This window comes from Camellia sinensis, chromosome 10, assembly GCF_055761805.1.
Source record: "Camellia sinensis isolate YWXY chromosome 10, ASM5576180v1, whole genome shotgun sequence".
In the NCBI taxonomy this organism is placed as follows: Eukaryota; Viridiplantae; Streptophyta; class Magnoliopsida; order Ericales; family Theaceae; genus Camellia; species Camellia sinensis.
Genome location: NC_138970.1, coordinates 135,060,115 through 135,084,337, shown reverse-complemented (window position 1 = coordinate 135,084,337; position 24,223 = coordinate 135,060,115). Strand labels below are relative to the sequence as shown.

General features: G+C 38.3%; 2 protein-coding genes across 2 annotated transcripts in view; both read left to right on the top strand.

The window, feature by feature from the left end:
- The first annotated feature begins 2,369 nt into the window (after positions 1-2,369).
- LOC145800710 (serine/threonine-protein phosphatase 7 long form homolog) lies at positions 2,370-11,675 on the top strand. Its single transcript, XM_082890437.1, has 9 exons — positions 2,370-2,474; positions 3,196-3,306; positions 5,742-5,813; positions 5,970-6,407; positions 6,487-6,693; positions 6,781-7,212; positions 7,304-7,889; positions 9,164-9,296; positions 11,654-11,675. Exons 1-9 carry the CDS (start codon positions 2,370-2,372, stop codon positions 11,673-11,675), a joined length of 2,106 nt encoding a protein of 701 aa, XP_082746563.1.
- Positions 11,676-14,545: 2,870 nt separating this feature from the next.
- Positions 14,546-24,223, top strand: part of LOC114290817 (uncharacterized) — a 35,982-nt gene continuing 26,304 nt past the window's right edge. Inside the window, exon 1 of the mRNA XM_028234799.2 lies at positions 14,546-14,723. The gene's annotated coding sequence lies outside the window, so the exon portion shown is untranslated. The remainder of the gene's footprint in view (positions 14,724-24,223) is intronic.

The window sequence follows — 24,223 nt, the reverse complement described above, 5'->3', positions numbered from 1 at the left end:
AATATTTAAATTTGACTGTATTTGATTTAAAAAAAAAAAATTTGGTTTAATTTCGTTTGGTTTATTTCACTATATTTGGGGTCATATTTGGGGTCAAGCAGCCAAAATATGATTAAAACATTTAATGAGCTGAATTTGTAATACATATAATAGTATTCTAGTACAAATTAAAATTTTATGATAAACTGAAGAAAATTTGAGAAAGTTTTTGAAATGGGTATTGAACGAACTGACTTATCGTCTTTTTCACTTTGTGATTGTCCACTACCATTGAAAATGAAAATCTACTTTGGCTGCTATTTTAGAGTAGTTACAATATATGCATGAAAAGAGTAATAAATTATTTTAATTAATAGTCCATAGCAATTTCGTACGTAAGAAGGGAAAAAAAAAAAATTGGCACTTTGATGGGTAAGCATGTGTTTTATAATACCAAATAATTGGTACGGATGGCCCGATAGATTCACATGGATAACTATCCAAAATGTAGTCCATACATTTAACCACCAACTTCAATTTAATTATCTGTAATTATTTTTTTGTTTTTGTATGTGTAAGAAAAAAAAGGAGTAAATAAATTTAATTTTTTTCTTACTTTTCAGAACGATCCAAAATGATCCAAAATCAAGTTTTCTTACTTTTCAGAACGATCCAAAATGATCCAACATGGAAACACTTCAAATAATCAACTCGTGCTCTGATACCACTCTATCACGACCCAAACCCGCTACTATAGGTATGACCGGCCAGTAATCCTAAGATTACCGAAGGCCACTTAAATAGATTTACAAAATTAGGGGTTGGCGGAAGCAAATATCATAATTATTCTGTCCATAGAGGTGTGCAGACATATATGCATGAAAAGAGTAATAAATTATTTTAATTAATAGTCCGTAGCAATTTCGTACGTAAGAAGGGAAAAAAAAAATTGGCACGTTGATGGGTAAGCATGTATTTTGTAATACCAAATAATTGGTACGGATGGCCCGATAGATTCACATGGATAACTGTCCAAAATGTAGTCCATACATTTAACCACCAACTTCAATTTAATTATCTCTAATTTTTGGCCATTATAAATTATCTCTGTAATAATTTTGTTGTTTTTGTATGTGTAAGAAAAAAAAGGAGTAAATAAATTTAATTTTTTTCTTACTTTTCAGAACAATCCAAAATGATCCAAAATCAGTTTGTTGTTTTAATTTTATAAGAAAGCCTCTATGCCCTCTACAAAATGGACGAGGGTTACTAGTTCACATAGGAAATAACTTTGTCATTAAGGTCCGTAATGGCACAAGTTGGAGCAAATCAAATTAACTTATATTTTCCATAAATCTGAACAATTACATCACCAGGTTAAAAAAATCTCTCTCAATGTTTGCACCCTGTATTTTATATTGTCCAAATCAATCGCGTGACCCTCTACTAAATATCTGTCAACCTATTTTATTTTTCGCCACTAATTCGAAAGAATTAAGACAACAAGTATACTTCTTGTTATGTGTTTTTTAGATGAAGACAATAGAGCAATGACAACAAAGAACATTCACGTTGAAAAGATAAGAGTCTTCACACAATATGTAACTTCACGTATAGATGAAATCTCAGCTGTTCTGTTATACGAATAAAAATAAGTGAACAAGATTATTGAATAAAAAGTAATAATCAAGTTGAGACACAAATATATAGTTGACAAAATACAAATTGAATTAATGTTTCACCTCTACAGTTCCTTCAACCCTGGAAAATATAAATTGATAAAAAATTAGAGGGTTGCTTTTATTTGTGGCTTCTGCAAATTTTAATGTTTATTTTACAAGTACAATTCAATATATGTATATTGTTGATATTTTAATATTTATTGTTTCATTGAAGCAAGTATATGGCAACTGTTCCAATTATCTTTTACTGGGGGGGAAACATAATTCGGGATCCCGATGAAGGTGTGTCATATGATGCTGAGCCGAAAGGGATATATATGGTGCAACTTGGCACCACACTTGGCAATTTGGAGGAGATGTTTATGTCCAAGGTCGCAAGTTACGGGGAAACAGTCCGATTGATCTTCAAATGTAGATATCCTTATCGCCAGTGGCAAGCAACCAGCAAATACAAAATATTACCGATAAATGACGATGAGGCGTTGAACACCGTTTTAAGTATCGGTGGAAATTTCGAACCACCAAATTGTTTGGAAGTGTACATTCAGAAAGAGGTTGTACAGAATCTTCCGAATGTAACACAGATGGAATCGCATCCGTTCACTACATTGCTGACACATGGGGTTGACACGACAGCATTTCAGTCTCCTATGTATGAATCAAATGAATGTTATGCAGCTGGCTACACACAACAGACATTTCATGGCCATGGTGGAGAATCAAGTTCACATGGTGGATACGAGACTGAATTTCACAATAACACCCAAGATGTGCCCACCTATAGCCATCATACGACTCCAGTTGAAGTTGCTGGTAATATGGCTGAAACGGTTAATTTTGTGCAGTTTGCTGACAGTGACATGTACGGTCCTGATGTCGCCCTAGACAATGATGAGAATGAAATGTGTGATGAAGAAAATTTATTGGGCGGATCAGATGATGATGATGATGATGAAGAAGATGATGTCGACGCTCCCGTTGATATTCAGAATGCCCCCATTCCACCTAGACCTGAAATCCCTTTCTTTGAAAACATTCACATGGGTGGTGATTTTGACATTAGTAACCGCGATGTCGTTCCCCGTAACCGAATCTGGAATGCTGAAAATCCAGAGTTGGACAAAGGGATGGTTTTCGTTGATAAGAAGCAACTCGTACATGCTGTCAAATTGTACCATGCAACAAATAATCGAGAGTACAAAGTCGTAACCTCCAAGCGAGACGTTTGGGTGTGTGCTTGCAAGCACGACTGTAGATGGTGGTTGCGTGCATCTCTTAGTAAGAGACATGGGCTTTTTGAAATAAAGCAGTATAGGGGTCCTCACCATTGTTTATACCCACGAACGAACAGGGACCACACAAATATTAGCTCCAGTTACATTGCTTCTCATCTTTTGGGACAAGTTGTGGTGAGTATACAAAATAAATGTTTACATTTATATACACATTGTTCATTTAAAGTGTTCACACCAAAATTGTGTCTTTAAAGTGTTCACACCAAAATAATCTGACTCATAGGTATTGTTGTATGCAGAACGAACCTGATATGCCCATTAAGAATGTCATCGAAGACATAAAAAAATCCATGAACTATACTATACATTACAAGAAGGCGTGGCATGCAAGGGCAAAGGCAATTCGAATGGTATTCGGAGATTGGGATGAATCATATATGATGTTGCCTAAATTCATGTATGCATTACAAACATCTAATCCTGGTACCATCGTGCAATGGAAGCATAGATATACCGGAAATACAACCATTATGCCCGTTTTCCACTTTGTTTTTTGGTCTTTCAAACCCGTCATCGATGGATTCAGACATTGTAGGCCTGTTATAACCATAGATGGTACATTCTTATACGGGAAATACACTGGTGTGTTGCTTGTAGCAACGATTGTCACCGCCAATGGCAAACTACTACCGCTTGCATTTGCTGTTGTCGACAAGGAGAGTTTGGAGTCTTGGTCGTTCTTCATTTCAAATATCAAGGAACATATTGTCATGGACCGACAGGGAGTGACTTTGATATCCGATCGAGCTGAGAGTATTTTAGCTGCTGTGAGGCGGCATTGGTTGAATCCCTCGCTCCAATTTGTTGGATATCATCGGCACTGCCTTCGACATGTTTGTAGTAACTTTAACACTACGTTCAGAAATAAGGAGCTGAAACAACTTCTATGGAAAGCAGGAAGTGCTCATCAACGACGAAAGTGTAATGGTTGCTTACAACAAATACAGGCTATTGACCAAGAAGCCATCACTTGGGTTTACAAGATGAATCCTGAGGAGTGGGCCCTTTCGTATGACGGTGGACATCGCTGGGGGGTATTGACTAGCAATGATGCAGAGTGCTTCAATAGCGTCTTGAAAGGTGCAAGGAACTTACCTATCTCAGCTATGGTAGAATTTACATTTCGGCGGCTTGTAAAATATTTTGACGAGATGGGAGCCCAAGCTGAACTAGATGTACGAAATGAGTTCCAATACCCTAGACAGATGCAAAAAACTATTGAGAATGGCATCGCAAGGGCAAATACTTTCAAGTTGATATCATATGACAGGTTAGTTTGTAATATAAATTAAATTATTGTTATTATGTTGTCAATTTAACTACACCTAAAAACATGAACTTCATTAGTTTCTACTATAATTTTTTTATAGGCCACGCCGCGTGTTTGAGGTGCAAACATCTTTTCGCCATGGACAAGGTCGCAATACACAAATTGTGCGGATGAATCAACCCACGTGCAGTTGTGGGAAATATGAGATACGACACTATCCATGTTCTCATATGCTCGCTGTAATGTCTGAATGCGGTGACAATCCATTCGAGTACGTTGATCCAGTATATAGGCTTCCTGTATACATTAGGGTTTGGGAAACTAAATTCAATCCAATACCACATCAAGATTATTGGGCTGATCCGCAGTGGACTTTAATGCCTAATGTACTGCGTCTGCGACAAGTGAAACGGGGTCGTGCATCTATGTCTCGTATTCCGAATGAGATGGACATATCAGATAGGCGTTTGACCGCTCGTTGCAGTGAGTGCCAGCAGACAGGTCATGACAGGCGAACATGTCCGGCGCGACTTGGTCGATGAAGACTATGTAATACTTACATATTGTAATAGATCTTTTTGTAATTCTTTATTTGTAATAGATCATTTTATTTTCTTTTGTAATTCATTATTTGTAAACGGGGCCATACATGTAATAGAACATTTTTTATTTGTAATATATCATTTCTGTTGTTTAATTCTTTATATATTGTAATTGTTTTATTTGCTTGACGAAATTTACAACTATCATAGTTTTTATTATCTACTTCATTGAAAATGTTTATTACAGAATTTTGTGAATTACATGTACGTAATTTACAAATTTTTTATTTTATTGCAAAACAAAAATTACAAAATCAATAATGAAGTTGTCGAATATGCCATAAATGTAACGAATTTTGTCAAATATGTCAAAATCAATAATGACGTTATGTCAAATATGCCAAAATCAATAATGAAGTTTTGAAAAAAAAAATTGATCATTCCATTTTGTTTGTAAATATTGACATACAAAAACTATCCACATGTTATTGGTCATTATTAAGCTTATGTAACTGATATCGTAAAATGACTTTGTAAAAGATTTTTATATTAGTCTGAAGCATAGATAACGATAGGTTATGTTGAATTGCTTATCATATTTAATGGGCACATAATATGCAAACTTTTGATTTTAGTTAATGGCACACAAATTTATACTTTTAAAATAATCGACCACATTTATTTTTCAAGTCGTCATGTACATAATAATTTCAGCTTAATTGATATAGTTAAATTACATGCTCACCAATACAGTTTGTCAAAATGTATTTGTTTTTCAACTGTACAGGCTTCATGGCACATCTACCTGATGAGGTCCCCCTTTTGAGTCATCCACATCGGGCTGACAGTATATGGGAGGACCCGGTATGCAATAACGTTTGTTGGACTTTACGCGTACAATGAAAATACACTGCATTTTGTTTTTCATTTCCTTGATAATGCTATAATTTAAAATACTCATTCTGTTATGCAGGACCAGTCACGCACCGTGGTGGCATGTCGACGGGGAGATTCCGGCCTGTGGGATCGTCCATTGCACCATAGAGTCTTGCAGTGTCTACTACGCGCGGGATTCTATGGTGTATATCGTATAGGCCATATCAGACTGGACCACCCACTCATTACTGCTCTCGTCGAGAGATGGCGCACAGAGACTCATACATTTCATTTCCCGACCGGTGAGGCCACCGTCACATTGCAGGACGTATCTGTCCTATGCGGTCTACGGATTGATGGGCGAGCAGTTACTGGACTTGACCCATCATTGACGACGGAGCAGTGGATAGCGCTATGTGCTGAGCTATTGGGAGTAGCACCTACACCTGCAGACTTACAGGCAGGTAGAGTGAGGGTGAGGTGGCTGTCGGAGCATTTTCAGGGCGATTTTCCAGATGATGCTGCAGATGAGTTAGTACAGCAGCATGCGCGAGCATATATTCTGTGGCTTATTGGGGGGGTACTTCTCCCTGATAAGTCACAGAACCTGCTCAAGCTGATGTATTTGCCACTGTTGAGAGACATTGACGTCATCGGCCAGTACAGCTGGGGCGCCGCGGCTTTGGCATGCTTGTATAGGATGTTATGTCGAGCCACTCAGGTGGGTGTGACTCAGATCGGAGGACCCCTTGTCTTGCTACAGGTTAGTAAGAATTTTATTACATGTCAATTCATATTGTATGGCATATATCAGTATTGTAATTGCGTTCAAACTATTGCAGATTTGGGCGTGGGAGAGATTGATTCGCATTGCCCCGGCTAGGCGGCAAGTAGTTGCTCCTGGTGAGGTTCCCATCGGGCAGGGAGACATGCAGATGCCGGCCGGACCTCGAGGTAGCCGATGGAGGGTTGACATGAGCCACGAGGTCGTATCGACCCACGTAGTGGTCGTGTATAGAGACCAGCTTGACCGGATGATAGACGGCGAGGTATCAAATTTATATACCTAAATTTTAATTGTCATATGGACTGTATACGTTTATGACCGATTTTTAATAGACTTGTCGTTATTGTAGTTTATCTGGCAGCCTTATGCTGATGTCCTCCACACGCTCCCAGACTACTGCCGCCTAGGTGAGGATATATGGATGGCGAGAGTACCACTCATTTGTTATGACGTGGTTGAGTGGCATCTCCCTGATCGTGTCCTCCGACAGTTTGGTCGGGTCCAGCCCGTGCCGGATCGATGTGACACCGAGTGGCGGTTGCATGCGACGGATAGACGTGGCCGAGGCAGCACTGACTGGAGTCAGCATCATATGCGATACATACAGTTGTGGGATGCCCGTCGCGACACTATTGTACAGGCTGACTGGAGCGATGGGGTCCTCCCCTCTCCCGACCCTTACATGTTGTGGTATCGGCGACATACACACCTACTTGTCGGTAATCCGAGCCACCTGTCCGAGGACGGATATCAGGGAGTTGGGCCTTCTCTCGAGTCATTGGTGAGTAGCGTACTATATCTCCGATAATTGTTAATATCATAATTGATTATTTTCAGTCAACTATAGCCTAATATATCTATTTTTTTGACAGGTGGTTCGAGCTGGGAGGTCATATCACTTGGCTGAGGATGCTATTTTCAGACGTGATGGACAGCTTGGTCTGCAGGCCCTTGTAGAGATCAGAGAGTTATTGTACGAGGGGATCCAGCATGCCCATCGGGTAGATCGTCTGCATTTTGGGGACTACGGTGTACACACTGCAGCAGCTGCTCCAGACACATCAGTCCCGTCCACGTCAGTGCCTTCCAGTTCAGCGCCAGCCACAGCAGGTCCTTCGACTTCAGGCACCCCACCACATGATACCCCATACATTTCTCCATATTCCCCACACGTACATCTTACCCAGCATGCTGACCCTGACCCTGATTGGTCACCGCCCCGCTTCATACATGATGTTATTACCCCACCCACCCAGTTACATCCTACTTTTCTGGGGAGTACTTCGACCGCCCCCCGGTTTATGCATGATGTTGCTACCCCACCCACCCAGTTATCACCTGCTTTTATGGGGACTACTTCGACCGCGCCCAGGAGTACACATGATGCAGTTCTCACTGACATCTCACACATTGATGATGAGGGCCATATTGAGCCCCCCCCCAGAGCGCGAGGGAGAGGTTATGGTCGTGGGGGATGTCGCGGCCGAGGTCGGGGTGCGGGCAGAGGCAGAGGTCGTGGTCGAGCTGCAGATCGTGATACAGTTGCACCAGACGAGGGAGTGGGAGTTTCACAGCTCACAGCAGTATATGATCTACAGGCACAGGCAGGATCAGGGGCATCAGATGCAGGAGAGGGGGGGTCACACTCACACTCACAGGCTCCGCAGGCAGTCAGTGGAGGGCAGCATGCAGGGGAGAGAGTGCCAGATATTCAGAGAGTCTACCGTAGGAGACCGAGGAGGGAGATCCACGGTCGGGGTTGTGGGACTGGGGGCAGGTTAGGGCATTAGCGGTTGCGATATGGACTATATAGGTTTTTTTTTTTTCTTTTTTTTGTTTGTATGTGCCAAACTTGTACAGCTGATGTAAGTGTCATACTTATTTATTCGCAATTATCATTTCACAATTTTTTATTCTTATTTATATTGATGAATCACACAAATCTGTTTCACATCTCTACCCCTCTCTCATTATCCGTAATTTAGGAGAACATAAATTACAAACGCGTTTGGTTTGAACAAAATGTGTAAAGAAGCTATAAAAAAAATGTTCGTTGAAGGCTAAAAATAATTGAAATATCTCGCTTTATTGATAAGTCATGGATAAGCATTACAAATTGCATGCATTACAGAAATGCCCTGGGCGTTCATCCAAACAATTTCATTCATTATCATCATCATCTGACATCTCAATATCAGATTCATACATAACATCCATGCTCCAGGCGTAGTACTGGTGTGCATCATCCATTAACCCATCTTCGGCACGCTCATTTGCGGTCTTCATTAGTTCAGACCTCTGCAAACGTTGGGTCATGCGATTAACCTCGTCGCGGATACGATGCAATGCCCTTTGCAACAACTGTGGAGTGTCAGTTGGCATACGCATGGCTAACCGGCGAGGAAATTTAAGATTAACTTCACGGCATAGCTCAACGAGAACGTTTGCTCGAGTTTTGCGAAATTCCCACTCAGCTCTCATGGTATTGACGGTGGCACGTGAGTAACGCAAATTTGGATTTAATGGGTATTGAAATTCATCTCCATCTGCAACCCAATAGCGACCCATTGCTGAATATAGATCAACCACCGTATATGTCATGATCATATCGGTAGAAATAGCTGTAAAACTTTTGTTGTGGTATGCTACGATATTTATACCATATACACACATGGTACCTGTGTGTATGCAATTTCCTGTTCGATCACATGCATGCCACTGACCTTATCCAGTGGATACGGCTGTCAGGACTCGACTTTGTGCAGTCATGAACGAATCAACGGCCTGTAGCATCGGCTATTGTGCCGCAGATGCAGCGATGCCTGTGACTTTGTGCATAATTGCAATGGGCACAGTACGTAGGAGGTATGTGACTTTGTGCAGCGATGCAGGGATGCATCTGACTTTGTGCAGTGATACAGTGATGCGTGTGACTTTGTGCATCACTGCATCACTGCATGTGACTTTGTGCAGTGATGCAATGCTGCATGTCACTTTATGCAGTGATGCAGTAATGCATGTGACTTTCTTACTTTGCCATGCTTGTATACGTTGTGACTTGTTTCTTGACATTACGTGATGCATGTGACTTCTGCAGTGCAACTTACATGCTTTGTTTTTTCCGCACATTTCAGAATTCATCTAAGTCACATTATTATGACTGTGAAAAGAAGCAGAAATGCTATTATGTTGGTAAAAAAATATGATGGACGATTGTGTAATGACAATAAAAATCGGATGACTGTGAAGTTCATTAACTGAAAATAAGATAAAATATAGGCACCAACGTTCCAATCGTGTTTACCTAGCAGGTGACCATTTTCTTATGTTGGTGAGAAAAACAATGATAGTTTATGAACAATATTACTTGAATACAAAGAAAATTTCATTTTTCGATTTGATTTATAATTTCTCGAAAACACTTATACGTACTGAAAATCGTCAATTCCAAGTGAGTACTTATTGTATTACAAAAGTAAGCATGACAAAATAGTTTCATGTGCCGATGTGACAACTCACTGCATTTTGTTTTATTTGACAACGCACTGCTCGAATATGAAGGGATAGCATTGTGATTCTATGGCCTACAATTATTATTTTATCTTACAACCACATCCGTGACTACATCACAGGTACACAAAGTCACGGGTAATCAAAATTACATGAAATGAATAACATCAAATAATATCACGTGTATCACTTATTCCATAGTGCCCTAGCACCACTATCATGTCTATAAATACCCCAGTATGATGTTTGTTGAAGGCATAACAATAGTAATAGATATACAATTACTATTATTATTATTATTTTTAATTTTATTAACAATGTCTTCAAGAGGTGCAGGAAGTTCACGCCAGCAAAGAAATCCGAAAGTGTGGCTGCTACCTCCATTTATGTATGACTACAAGAGCGAAAAGTACTCAAGTCCGAAGGATTATTATGCTGGTATCCGAGCAGAATGGGCGTTCAGGGTAACGGAGCAAGAAGGATTGTATAATGATCTACGTAACTTTGGGGCACCGGTACCTCATCGTCGTTCATTGACCATGGCTAGACGAAATGTGAGTGACTATGAAAAAGCAGTTAGCAGAATTAAGAAGGAGAACAACAGGATGTTGATGCGGAGATGTCGACATTTCATGCTTCAGCTAGCCACTGAAATGGCAGAAGCAAGCAACAGAGATTTGACAATGGTTGAGCGAAATAATGTCTTCAACAATGAAAAATATCTCTCTGACTACTACATGTCAGATGATGAATAAGAAATCAAACACCGTTATCTTTCATATGTTCGTTCCTGGAGTGTAAGACAACGTTGTTGTTGGTGTAACGTACGGATGTATTTCAAGTATTTTTGTTATGAACCTGAAGTTTATGAAATACCTACATTTATAAGTACACATTTATGAGTTCATGACTTTCTTTATTGAATTGCAATTTGTTCATGAATGTTCTGGATTAATTAATGGATTAATGTATGTTCAATTATGTGAATACTTAAAACACATAAAATAGATCAGGCAACTCGGAGAAAAGGTTCCCTTAACTGGGGCTGCTGAAATAGGGATGAAATTACAACGAATTTCAATCTCCATCAGGAAAGAAGAAAGAGTCACCTTACAATTATTGAAAGTCCAGTAAAAATTATGACTCCGGTAATGAATGAGGGGTTGACAAAAAACTAAACTTGGTGAATCGAACTACCGCCTTCAACAACACATAAAACATAACAGGTAGGTCGGTGAATAGCTTCCCAAATGACAAGAACAATTCAAATAGTCATACTTTTCAATGAAATACAAATAGCGGGTCGTAAGCTTCATAACCTTCATTTTTTCACACATTGAGTAGTCAAATCGTGGAGAGACTTGTCAGTATATGCAGATAGATTGTGAAGTCATGTGACCTGGTGCACAGTCTTCGGTTTTATTGATTTGTTTATTACAGTCACAACTCATCTCTTATTTACATATGTGGGATTCTCAACTCAGAAAGTCACATGGCAACAGTGAATTCATTGATTTACCTTATTGTCAGCCTGCCTTTATTTTGTCTGTATATGCAGATGGATTGTGAAGTCATGTGACTTGGTGCAGAGTCTTTGGTTTTCTCGATTTTTTGCTCGATTTTTTTTATTACAACTCATCTGTTATTGATATATGTGAGATTCTTTGTCATCTGTTAACAACAGCATGCCTTTATTTTGTCCTTATATGCAGATGGATGGTCTTTGTCATGTGAATTGGTGCACAGGCTTTGGTTTCCTCGATTTGTTGCTCGATTTTTTTTATTACAGTGACAACTCATCTATTATTGATATATGTGGGATTCTCAACTTAGAAAGTCACATGGCAACAGTGAATTCACTGAATTACCTTACAGTCACCATGCCCTTATTTTGTTCGTATATGCAGATGGATTGTGAAGTGATGTGACTTGGTCCACATGCTTTGGTTTTCTCCATTTTTTGCTCGACTTTTTTGTTACAGTGATAACTCATCTCGTATTGATATATGTGGGATTCTCAATTTAGAAAGTCACATGGCAACAGTGAATCTACTGATTTACCTTACAGTCAGCATGCATATATGTGGGATTCTCATTTATCCGTTCATAATCAACTATATAAACGAGTAAAGGTGAAGACACAACCTTACAACTCAAGGTGAAGACACAACCTTACAACTCATTTCGCCCTACGAAATTATTATTCATTTGTTTTAAAAAATTAGCATGGCTACATGGTTCATAGGAGGGAGTGGGGGTCGCAGAGGTGGTAGGAACTTGCAAAGGGGTGAAAGTTCACGACGAGGAGGGGGAAGGGGAAGTGGCGATGCTGAAGATGAAACACCATTTCCTTTCTTGGATGCCTCTTGTGCTTATCATGATAGGTTTGGGAAGCGACATTTTGTCATGCCCAAGTACTATCGAGATCCATGTGGTTTGGTGGAGGATCCATCAGAAAATCAAACAGGATATGGTTATGCAAAGGCTAGACTTCTTAAGTGGCCCGCACTATTTATAGAGCGAGTGCAAAACGAAAGATTATGTCGGGAAAGAGGACTGAAGGTGCCAAAAGCACGTTCTGTTGAGATCCAAAAGGAAGATCCTGATAATGTTGATCGACTATGTCAAACACTAGAACGTGAGATTTCTCAAATGGGTCGTAGATTGGCCCGCGATATGCAGCTACTCATACTTAAGAAGGATGCCCAGAAGAACAAAACAGAACCAAATGTTGCGGCTATCAAGGCTATCATGGAGGATCCTGAACTTGTCTCTGACGCTGAGCTTTCGGATTGTTCAGATTCTGAGCCACCTGCCGATTTAAGCGCGAATTAGGTGTTAATGTCTACACTTCGGCAATATAACAACTTCCATTAATATGTAATGTCTGTGTTAGAGTAAGTATAACTGTTATGTTATGTTATGTTTATGTTTAAGTTTATGTTTATGTATTGTGTCTGTCAAATGTTACGGCTATTAATATGCAATATTAAGTCATGAATTAGGTGTTTCTCTATCTAACTGTTATGTTTATGTATTGTGTGTTCAGTTAAGAGTGTCCAGGATGTATGTAATGTGTGTTCAGTTCATGGTGTCCATAATGTATTTTTGTGGGAGAATTATGTCTGTACTACCTACGTAACTGAAAACTATTACATTTGCAACTTCAGTTATGTTGTTTTCATACCCGTAAGAGTATTTTGTAAAGTACTGACTTCGTATATTATGTATTAAGTATTATTACAAAAATGTTGAGAAAATTTATTTTAGGAGCTCTCGCTGTGGCCTTTGTCTTCTTGGCCTACTCCGCGGTGGTCTTCGCGTCTCACCCTTCGTCGTTGCTCGTCGAGTTGCACAATGTGTGGGTGTGCTTCGAACTGTACAGCATGCATATCACATTCTAACCCATAACAAAATAAATTTAAATGAAAACGGGTACAAAATGGTTTTACTAAACTGGTTTACTAAACTGATTTTCTGAATTACATTCTCACCTTCTAACCCAAAACAAAAGAATAAATATATATTTATGTTTAAATGAAAACGGCTTTCGTAAAGCCAAAATAATTTTCAAAATAACACCTTCCAACCCAAAATAAAGACAAAAGAAAAAAAAAAATTACATGAAAACGACTTTAGTAAAGCGAAAAAAAAATAATTAATTACACAAAACAATAAGCAAAAAAAAATTTTACATGAAAACAACTTTAGTGAAGACGAAATTTTTTTTTTAATTACATTTTCTAAAACAATAGCGATTTTAACAAAAAAAATTTTCCCAAAAAAATGTAATTAAAAAAATGTAATTAAAGCTCATTTAACTTGAAACAATTCGCTATGAAAAAATAAAAAATCGCTATGTAAAATTAATATACTATTGATAATAGCTAAATGAGCTTTAATTACATTTTTTATAATAGCTAAATCGCTATGTAAAATTTTCCCAAAAAAAATTCAATAATCTACATGAATATGATTTTGAAATTATATATATGAAAAATAGTATGTAAAATTAATATATGAGAAGAGGTTTTTTTTCATATTATGTAAAATTTATGAATTACACATTCTACACAAAAACAAAAGAAAAAAAAAAACATATTTTAACATGATAATTGCTTTATGTTTTTTTCTTTTGTTTTATCTTGAAAATAGCGTTTTATTCCAACAAAGTTTATGTTAAAAAAAAAATTTCTGTTAAAATCGCTATTAGGAATAGCGTTTTTTTGGAACAAAATTTGAACTGAAATCGCTATTATGAATAGCGTTTTTTCTGCAAAAAAAATTATGTTAAAATCGCTACTATAAACAGCGTTTTTTGGGAAATTTGTTTTTGTTAAAATCGCTATTGATAATAGCGTTTTTTTGCAACAAAAATTTGTGGGAAAAAGAATAACCCTAGAAGCGCTATTTGTAATAGCGACTTATTAATCAAAGTCGCTATTTGTAATAGCGATTTTACTGTTCACCTACTTTTACGCTCCTAACAGTGAAAGCGCGAATAGTAATAGCGTTTTAACTTAGTTTTGGAATTCCGTCAGAAGTTGGCCTAGTTTTGGAAATACAATACAAAAATGGCTTATATTGGGAAATGGCCCGGCACACACCGTCACTTCTTTTCGCCACACGCCTTTCTCTCTCCGGTAGCATGTCCACCACCTGTAACCCGACAAAACTCAGCTGCATACCGAAGCAGATGTCAATCTCCGCTCTCGCTTTGGGAATCGTTTCGCTGTCCTAACCATCCACAGGCCAGAGAGAGGCGCAATGAAAATTGGAGCCGTGAGTCACTCTTTCTCTTATTTACTTACTCTTGTTACTCCTCTGTCTCCTGCTCTTGTGTTCTTATTCATGTTCTTGTATCAATGCCTTTTGCATTTCGTAGATTTTTTGTTTGTAAATTTGTAGTGAAAAGAAAACCCATGTGGTAGTTTTTAAAAAGTTTGCAGTGATTTGGGACACAATGAGCAATTTGACAATATTTTCATGTAATGTGGAAAAATCATGACTTGTTGTGTGTGCCTATTAATGAATGCAATTCCCATAACAACATTTGCAAGTTTGAACAAACAAATTAGGATCACTTGTCAAACCTTTTTTTTTTTTTTTTTTTTTTTTTTAAAGAAAAATTTCACGTATCCTTTTTATTAGAATGAGGGGTTTAAATTTGTTCATACATCACTAACGCTGTGTTTGGTTAGGAGATTTGGAAATGGATTTGCAAAGGAAAAGGGTAAATATGTGTGAAATTAGATGAAATGTAAGTTTTCTTCACATTTCACCTACCTTTTCCCTTTCTTTTTCTAAATTCTTTCCCAAATCTTCCAACCAAACATAGCGTAAAAGCATTCAGCTTTGTTCATTGAACTTCACCAGAATCAGTCAATTTGCCCGGTTCTTTGGTTAGTACATGGCATGACACAATTCTTCAATTTCTCTATAGTTCTTTTTATTTTTATTTTTATTTTTTCTTTTGTTGGGGGGTTGATTTTATATGAGGAGCCCCTGCCTTGGAAAGGATCAGAAAATACAAATCATTAGCTGGTACCTAACATGTTCATATGTCTAAATGCTGTGGAGTCAAATAAAAATATATCCAAGAATACATGTGTGAAACCTATTTTCACCCCCCACAGTTCCTTTTGAATCTGAATTGAGTAGCAAGTTGCATAAAAATTGCTACTCTTATTTTCAACTTTACCCATTAGATTAGACTAAGTTAGCCCCAAAAGGTGCATACCATATCCACCTGGACTTCCTGCTGTTGGATCCAAACACCACCTAGCCTCATAATTACGCTTGCCCCCAATTTGTTTGACCGTGGGCTGACCTTACTTTGATTTGTCCACCACTTCAAATCATAACCAAGACTACTTTTATTTATAACCAAGATTAGTTTGGATCATAACAAGAATATAAGGTACACACTTTAATGGGTGTGTACTGTATAATTGGTCGTTAGACTAGTGTACAACAAAGCTCTTACATGCAGAGGTGGATGCAGGATTTATGCTTAGGAGGGGGACTAAATTATATGCATTTAAAATTGACAACTAAATTTTATCAAAAGAGTATTATATAAATACTTTTTCACATTGTAAAAACAAAGCAACAAATCAAAAGAGGAAAACTTTTCATTAATATTTTCATTAAACACAAAATTATTTTCCAAAGAGAAAATCTTTAGAAAAAATTATCCCTAAAGATTTACATCAAAAGATGAAAATTGTGTTCTTTGCATCATCTTGATGCTTCCTCAATAAATTTGCTTATTTATCAAAAAAAAAAAAAAAAAAGGTTGAATACTGTTTATTGATCCCTAGCATTGTTGATTAATTTTTCCTTCCAAAGTTTGTCTCCTTGTATTGTTATAAAAAGAATGTTTTCCTTATTTTCTCATTTAACTTGACTATTTAGTAGATGGTAGTATAAGAATAATATTGCTCACATTATCTCACCATATGTTATTTATCATATGATATATCATTATTTTTTCTTTTTCCTTTTTTTTTTTTTTAGATTGACAATATATCACTAGTATATTAATAACGAACACCACATTTTATTTATCATGTGATATATCACCACTATATTAATAACATAAATTGTGGGATCCAATTAATGCAAAAGTGACACATCACATAATGAACAAAATATTATTATGTAATTGTAGTAAAAAATATGTAATATAAAATAATTAGAAAAACTATTGCTAAAGGATTTTTCCAACAATTTACAAACAATTGATAAAAAAGTAGTAGAAGCTAGTGATAATTTTTGGAGTTAACTTCAAGTTTGCAGGCGCCCCCGCCCCTGCCCCTGTCCCTGCTAGTCCCCTGTTGTGTCTGCTTCTGCTTACATGACTTGCTTAGTAGAGGCAAATTACGATTTTTCAGTCAAACAATTGAAAGAACCACTAGGAAGAAAACCAATCTAGATAAAAGTAAATAAATAGATAAATAAAAATTACCTAAATATTACTTGTGATTGTGACGACTCAAATCTACTCAAATCTTGTTTTGGGGGCTAAATGTCATCATTTTTTCTTTACGGGGTTGTTTGTTTAGGAAATGAAGTATTGGGGGGACAATAATGTGATAACTCGGTCATCCTAATTGTAAAGACAAAAAATAAGTTTTACTTGATGATGAAGAAACCCAACAAAGAAGATGATCTAAACCACCTTATGATCGCCATCTACAAAACATTGTTAGTGCCCTAGCCGCTAGACGGTCGAGAACACTCTGATACCCAAGTCAGTCCTCTAATATTATGAAAATTCAGGACAAATTATTCAGATAATTTAGCGTATCTTAACCGATAGTGGTGTAGGTCTATTTATAATAATCTGGTGTCTTGCCTAGCAAGTAGCATGATTGATCTAGAAGTTCTACATCACACAATCTCTAATTGTTTGGGACTTCTATAACGATAAGATCTTGTCTTATGATGAGTTTTACTCCACGTACAATACTGTTGTAGTGTTTGACTAGGATTTGATCACTGCCTTGCGCGTGTTAATCTCAAACTGTGCCATGTGGCTATGTAGGGGCCCATATAATTCTATGGTGATTTTTATCCCCTTCAATTACTCCCAAGCTTTCATTCTCTTTGAGCCCAGTGAGAATGAGTGGAAGGTTTCTATTATTGCTCTGATAAAAATAGTCGTGTATTGTTGCCTAGTTAAAATGATATATGGGTGCTAGGCCACATGCTCTCCAGTTTTCTTGACTAAGATAATTGTGAAGGGTTATTTTCATTCAATGAAAGGATGCCCATTGTCATGCTTAGACACGTTCGCAAGGTATGAGTACTTTCTCGAGGTTGTATACTGTTAGATTTGCATAAAAGAAAGAAAAGAAAGAGAGGAAGAAAAGAGAGCACTGCTGCTGCTGTATATTATTTCACACACAGTAAACATATTAGGGTTACACATACTTATAATAAAATACTAAAGGAACAAAAGACATAACTACCTTTATACACTAATACTTAACACTCCCCCTCAAGTTGGTGCAAAGATATCTCTCATGCCCAACTTGCAACAAATAAGATGGAAAACCTTACTACTAAGACCCTTAGTAAAACATCATCCAATTGATCTGCAGACTTCACAAAAGGCATACATATAAAAACCTTATTCAATTTCTCCTTGATGAAATGTCTGTCAATCTCAATATGCTTTGTTCTATTCTATCATGCTGAACAGCATTGTGAGCAATACTAATGGCAGCTTTGTTGTCACAGGACAGTGTCAATGGTTCACTACAAACAAACCCAATATCATTCAACATGGACCGGAGCCACATCAATTCACATGTACCATGCGCCATAGCCCTGTATTCTGCCTCTGCACTAGATCTGGACACTACTGTTTGTTTCTTACTACGCCATGTGACTAAATTCCCCCCCACAAATGCACAGTAACCGGAGGTAGATCGCCTGTCATCTATAGAACCAGCCCAATCAGCATCTGTGAATGCCTCCAATCTCAAGTGACCATGATTGGAAAATAAAATCCCTTTTCCAGGAGCAGATTTAAGATACCTCAAAATACGATACACTGCATCCAAATGAGGGGCACGAGGCTCATGCATAAATTAACTCACTATCCCAACTGCATAGGCAATATTTGGACGAGTGTGGGATAAATATATAAGTCTTCCCACAAATCGCTGGTACCTTTCCTTCTCCATAAGATCACCAACACCAGTACAAAGATTGTGATTAGCCTCAATTGGTGAATCAGCAGGTCGGCAGCCTAACATTCCAGTTTCCTCAAGAAGATCTAGAATATACTTTCGCTGAGAAAGAAAGATGCCTTTGTCAGATCTGGCAACTTTAATCCCAAGAAAGTACCGCAACGAACCAAGGTCTTTGATCTCAAATTCCTTGGCCAACAGCATCTTTAGACGTGTCACTTCTTCCTCATCATTACCTGTCACAACTATGTCATCCACATATACTATAAGCACAGTTACCTTATTTGCTTGCGTTTGACAAACATTGTGTGATCTGTATTGCTTTGCTTATACCCCAACCTCAACATAGCCTTTAGGAATCTGTTAAACCAAGCTTGAGGAGACTGTTTCAAACCATGTAACGCCTTTTTCAACCTACAAACTTTCCCAACTGTAGACTGAGATGAGAATCCTGGTGGTAAATCCATATATATCTCCTCCTCCAAATCACCATGGAGAAATGCATTCTTCACGTCTAGCTGCTGTAAAGGCCATCCCAAATTAGCTGCACATGAGAGAATAGCTCGAATGGAATTCATCTTTGCCACAGGAGCAATGGTTTCTTGGTAATTAATTCCATATGTCTGAGTAAATCCCTTGGCCACTAATCGTGCTTTGTACCGTTCAATTGTTCCATCTGCTTTCTGCTTGATGGTGAACACCCACTTACACCCTACAGGCTTTTTTCCACTAGGAAGAGAAACCAACTCCCAAGTGTTATTCTTGCTTAGAGCTTGTAACTCTTCTATCATAGCTGCTTTCCACTTAGGATCATTGATAGCTTCTGTCCAACCCTGGGGAATACATGTAGAAGACAAAGACGAAATAAAAGCACGATATGTAGAAGACAATGAATCATATGACACAAATTTAAAAATGGGGTGTTGAGTACAAGCCCTAACCCCCTTTCTAAGAGCAATAGGAAAACTCGAATCATTGACAACATGACTCTTAACTACAGGTAGAGGGATAGACTGAGATGCGTTACTTGGAACTGGCATGAGGAATAATGATGGGTTTGGTGGCACAAGGGATGCTTGCTCTTTCGGACGCCGAGAATAAGTCTTAAGATCAGCCCTATCCAAATGACCACTAATGTCAAGCTCCACATCAAGAGAATCATTAGGCTGCCCCTCACCACAAATAATAGTCCGCTGGCTAGGAAGGAAAAAAGACAACTCGTGTTGATAGGCTATCTCCTCATCTACAATCTCATCCATACCACTACTACTCTCCCCCGGAGGAGAGGGCGGAGGAGAAGGAAAGAAGAACACAGATTCACGGAAAGTGACATCCATACCTACATACACTTTGCGTGTGTGAGGATCATAGCATTTGTAACCCTTCTGAGTAGCAAAATAACCAATAAAGACACAACGCGCAGGCTTAGGATCGAGTTTCCCACGAGTACGAGGTTGCAAATGAACAAAACAGACACACCCAAACACCCGAGAAGGAAGAGAAGAGGTGGGATATGCGACAGGAAGCAGTTGAAGAGGAATCTGGAATTGGAGGACACTGGAAGGCATACGATTGATAAGGTAAGTAGCGGTAAGAACAACACCACCCCAAAATGACTTAGGGGCATTCATGGTAAACAAGAGAGAGTGAGCAACTTCAAGAAGATGGCCATTCTTGCATTTGGCAACCCCATTTTGTTGAGGAGTACCAACACAACTAGTCTGATAAAGAATGCCATGCGCCTCTAGGTATGCCCGAAAAACTCCATCAACATACTCAGTCCCATTATCACTACGAAGAATTTTGATTTGAGCATTAAAAAGATTGGTCACCATGTTATGAAAAGTTTGGAAATAAGAAAAAACTTCACTCTTAGTTCGAAGCAAGTAAATCCAAGTCACACGGGAAAAACAATCAATAAATGTAACAAACCATCGATATCTAGAAGTAGAAATCACAGAGGAATGGCCCCACACATCGGTATGAATAAGCATAAAAGGGAAAGTATTTCTTTTATTAATTGAAGGGTAACAAGTACGTTTATGCTTTGCAAGTTCACAAGCATCACAGCCAAAAATACTCCTAGGACAATCACAAACTAAAGAAGGAAAAAGTTTCTCTAAAACACTAAAGGAATGATGACCCAAACAGCGATGCCACTGATGAAGGAGAGAAAAAGAAGAGCCAGTAGTGCACTTGAGAGCTTGAGATGGGACGACAGGAGGAACGGCATCCAGAAAGTACAGCCCACCTTGTGCTCTACCATTGCCAATCGTTTTCCCCGTAGCCAGGTCCTGAAAGACACAATGAGTAGGAAAAAATGTCACTGAGCAATTTAGAGAAGTAGTAAGACTACTAACAGAGAGTAGGTTAGTGAAAAAAGTAGGAACATGAAGCACAGATGAAAGAGAAAGCAAAGATGAACAATGAACCGAACCCTTGCTAGAGACAGAGGATAAAATGCCATCAGCCACTCAAACCTTGTCTCGTCCGGAACAAGGAGAATAAGAATAGAAAAGACTAGAGGCACCTGTCATGTAGTCGGTGGCACCGGAATCAATAATCCAAGAAGGCGATGATAAGGTACTAAGAGCACTAGCAGGAATACCTATGTTGGCAAAATTGGAAGAAGCGGAAGTAGAAGAAACTGTGGTAGAAGGAGAGTCAAGTCAAGCCATCAAACGCCTGAGAGTGTGTAACTCATCCTGGGAAAGAGTGCTAGGCTCAGAAGAAGGACTCACAGCAACCTCAGACACATGTGCTTGGGGTTGAGCTGTACTACCACGACCTCGACCCTGATTAGGGGGACCATTCAGTTTCCAACAATGCTCTCGATCATGTCTGTCTTTCCCACAATAATTACACTTCAAGCGATCTCGATCAACCAGTGTATCCTGACTCCCAGACTGAACCGAACTAGGCCGAGGAGCCCGAGTAGGAGGAGCAACAGCTAAAGCAGAATGATCCTGAATAGAGGAATGCACCATAGCACTACGGCGACTCTCTTCTTGCTGGACAAGGGCATAAGCCTCGCGTAGGGTGGGAAAAGGTGAACGACCCAACACTTGGACGCGAATCTTATCATACTCCAAGTTCAAGCCAGCAAGAAAGTCATACACACGCTCTTTCTCAACGGTTTGCTGAAACAACGTGGCATCCCGAGAACAAATAGCCTGGAAGCTTTGGTAATAGTCTAGTTCCTGCCACAAACTACTCAACTCAGCATAGTAGACTGCGAGTGATCTATCTTTCTGATCTAAGCTCCGAAGCTTCTTCCTCAACTCATACGCCTGCACATCATTACCTTGTTTGGAGTACATTTGGGCTGCAGCTGTCCAAATCTTATGAGCAGTATCTAATAAAAGGAAACTCCGACTAATAGTGGGCTGCATAGAGTTGATTAGCCAAGTCATAATAAGAGCATTTTCAAAATCCATTGAGTATGGAGTGAGTCATCACCATCCAATAGGGAAAGAGAACCAGTAATGTAGCTAGTCAAACGACGAGCAGCAATAGCAAGACCACAGGAGCGTGACCAAATCAAATAGTTGGAACCATCCAATTTAACGGGACTAATTTGAAGAGAGGGATTATCGGTAAGAGTCATAACACGACGGAGGCCACCCTCATCACTAATTGTATACTTAGTCTCACCCTCAGCCATTGAAGATTAAATGCCCACAATAGAAAAAAAACAAATATCGGCCTAAAACAGCAAAAACAAACAGAGGCGAATCCACAAACTCAACTTAGGGATAAAAGTTATCTCTAGAGACAAAAACAGAGCCGAAATAGGGACTGGAGAGGCCAAAACCAGTCAGAAACTAAGAGAGAACGTGCTGAAACTGAGGAAAATCGACAAAAATAGAGTGAAACCTTGCCAAATCATCAAAACCAGTCCTTCCAACCCTAGGACAGTCCCAGTTGGCTCCCAAGGTAGAGAGAGGAAGGAAAAAACAACCAAAAAGAAGCCCTAGCAGGCACTTCCAAAAAAAATCAATCGTTTTTTCCAAAAATCAACAAAAATTGGAAAAACACTCAAAAACTCATCAAAAAATTAAAATAAAAATTTAGGGTGAAAACCCATCAAATTTCCACCATAAAGGATTTTTTTTTTTTTTTTTTTTCTTCTGTGTGCAGGGAAGAACGAAAAAAAACAAGAAACAAGAGAATAATCTTCAAGGAGGAAGATGAAGCTCTAATACCATGTTAGATTTGCATAAAAGAAAGAAAAGAAAGAGAGGAAGAAAAGAGAGCACTGCTGCTGCTGTATATTATTTCACACACACTAAACATATTAGGGTTACACATACTTATAATAAAAGACATAAAGGAACAAAAGACATAACTACCCTTATACACTAATACTTAACATATACGAGCATCTACTAATCACAGTGTGCCTAGCAAATGCTAGGTCTTAGAGAATGCCTACCGAATGCTAGGGCTTATACCGAGAATGCCTAGCATTGCTAGGTTCTTATTCCGAAGTGTGCCTAGCCAGGCTAGGACTTTTCAGTGAGCAAAAACCTCAAATGTAGATTTTTCCAAGGACAACACCTTAGAAAATTTCCTAGTGTTTCCCTAATCCATCAAGCATCAACGCTCAGCTATAGAGCAGCTTTTTAGAGGAAACACTCAATTTAGAGGAAACACTCAAGTGTTTGCCCCCATTTTGCCAAGCATCAGAACTTGGAGGAGAGAATTACCGAGGGACATAACTCATGTGATTGCCCTCGTGATCCACCAAGTGCCATTGCTCGGATAAGGAAATGCCAAGGGAAAGCTATTTAACTTGCTCCCGTGGTCCGCCAAGCACTACAACTCGGCTAAGGAATTGCCAAGGGAAAGTAGTTCTGCTTGCCCCCATGATCCACTGAATGCCACAGCTCAGCTATAGAATAATAATGACAAATCTTGTAGCTGGAACTTTCTAAGAAAGGGACATATGAAGACAGTCTACAAAATATAATGAAATGAGAACTAACATTTGTAATATATTGCTAATGGATGGGAGAGATATGGTCATCAATTCAACTATTTAAGGGTATTTTTTTTAAAGTTGTTGGTTTTTAATTAGAAGAATGTAGTTTGACACATAATAGTTCTTACAACCTTAGAAAAGTTGAAATCCTTTTAAGAGTGCTCTTATAATCAGATCTAATATATGCAATATAATTTAGGGTTAATTACACTAAGACCCCTTCAACTATTAGCGAATATCACTTTACACCTCTCATCTATGTACTCGTGCATTTTGACCCCTCAACTATAAAAATGTATTACTTTCATCCCCTCTAGACCACCTTCAAAAGGGGTGTATTTGCACGATTTTCATAATTGAATGGGTCAATATGTATGGGTTCATAGATGAGGGGGTCAAAGTGATATTTGCTAATAGTTGAGGGTGTCTTGGTAATGATAAAGAACATAAGAAGCTCAAAGAAAAGTAAACTCAAAGAAGTGGCGATATTTGAAAATTGGTATGATTTCAAAGAGAAACTTATAGGAACCATTCATAATAATGTTTTTAGTATTATTGTAGTCTTATTTTATAATTATATTTATATTTTTTACGAT

What these genes read in the sequence shown, in the direction of transcription:
- LOC145800710 (XM_082890437.1), top strand. Translation starts at nt 2,370, where the DNA reads ATGGTGGAGAATCAAGTTCACATGGTGGATACGAGACTGAATTTCACA. An exon ending in GACCCCTTGTCTTGCTACAG is followed by an intron (nt 6,408 to 6,486) that starts GTTAGTAAGAAT and finishes AAACTATTGCAG; the next exon opens with ATTTGGGCGTGGGAGAGATT. An exon ending in ATGGGCACAGTACGTAGGAG is followed by an intron (nt 9,297 to 11,653) that starts GTATGTGACTTT and finishes CCTTATATGCAG; the next exon opens with ATGGATGGTCTTTGTCATGT.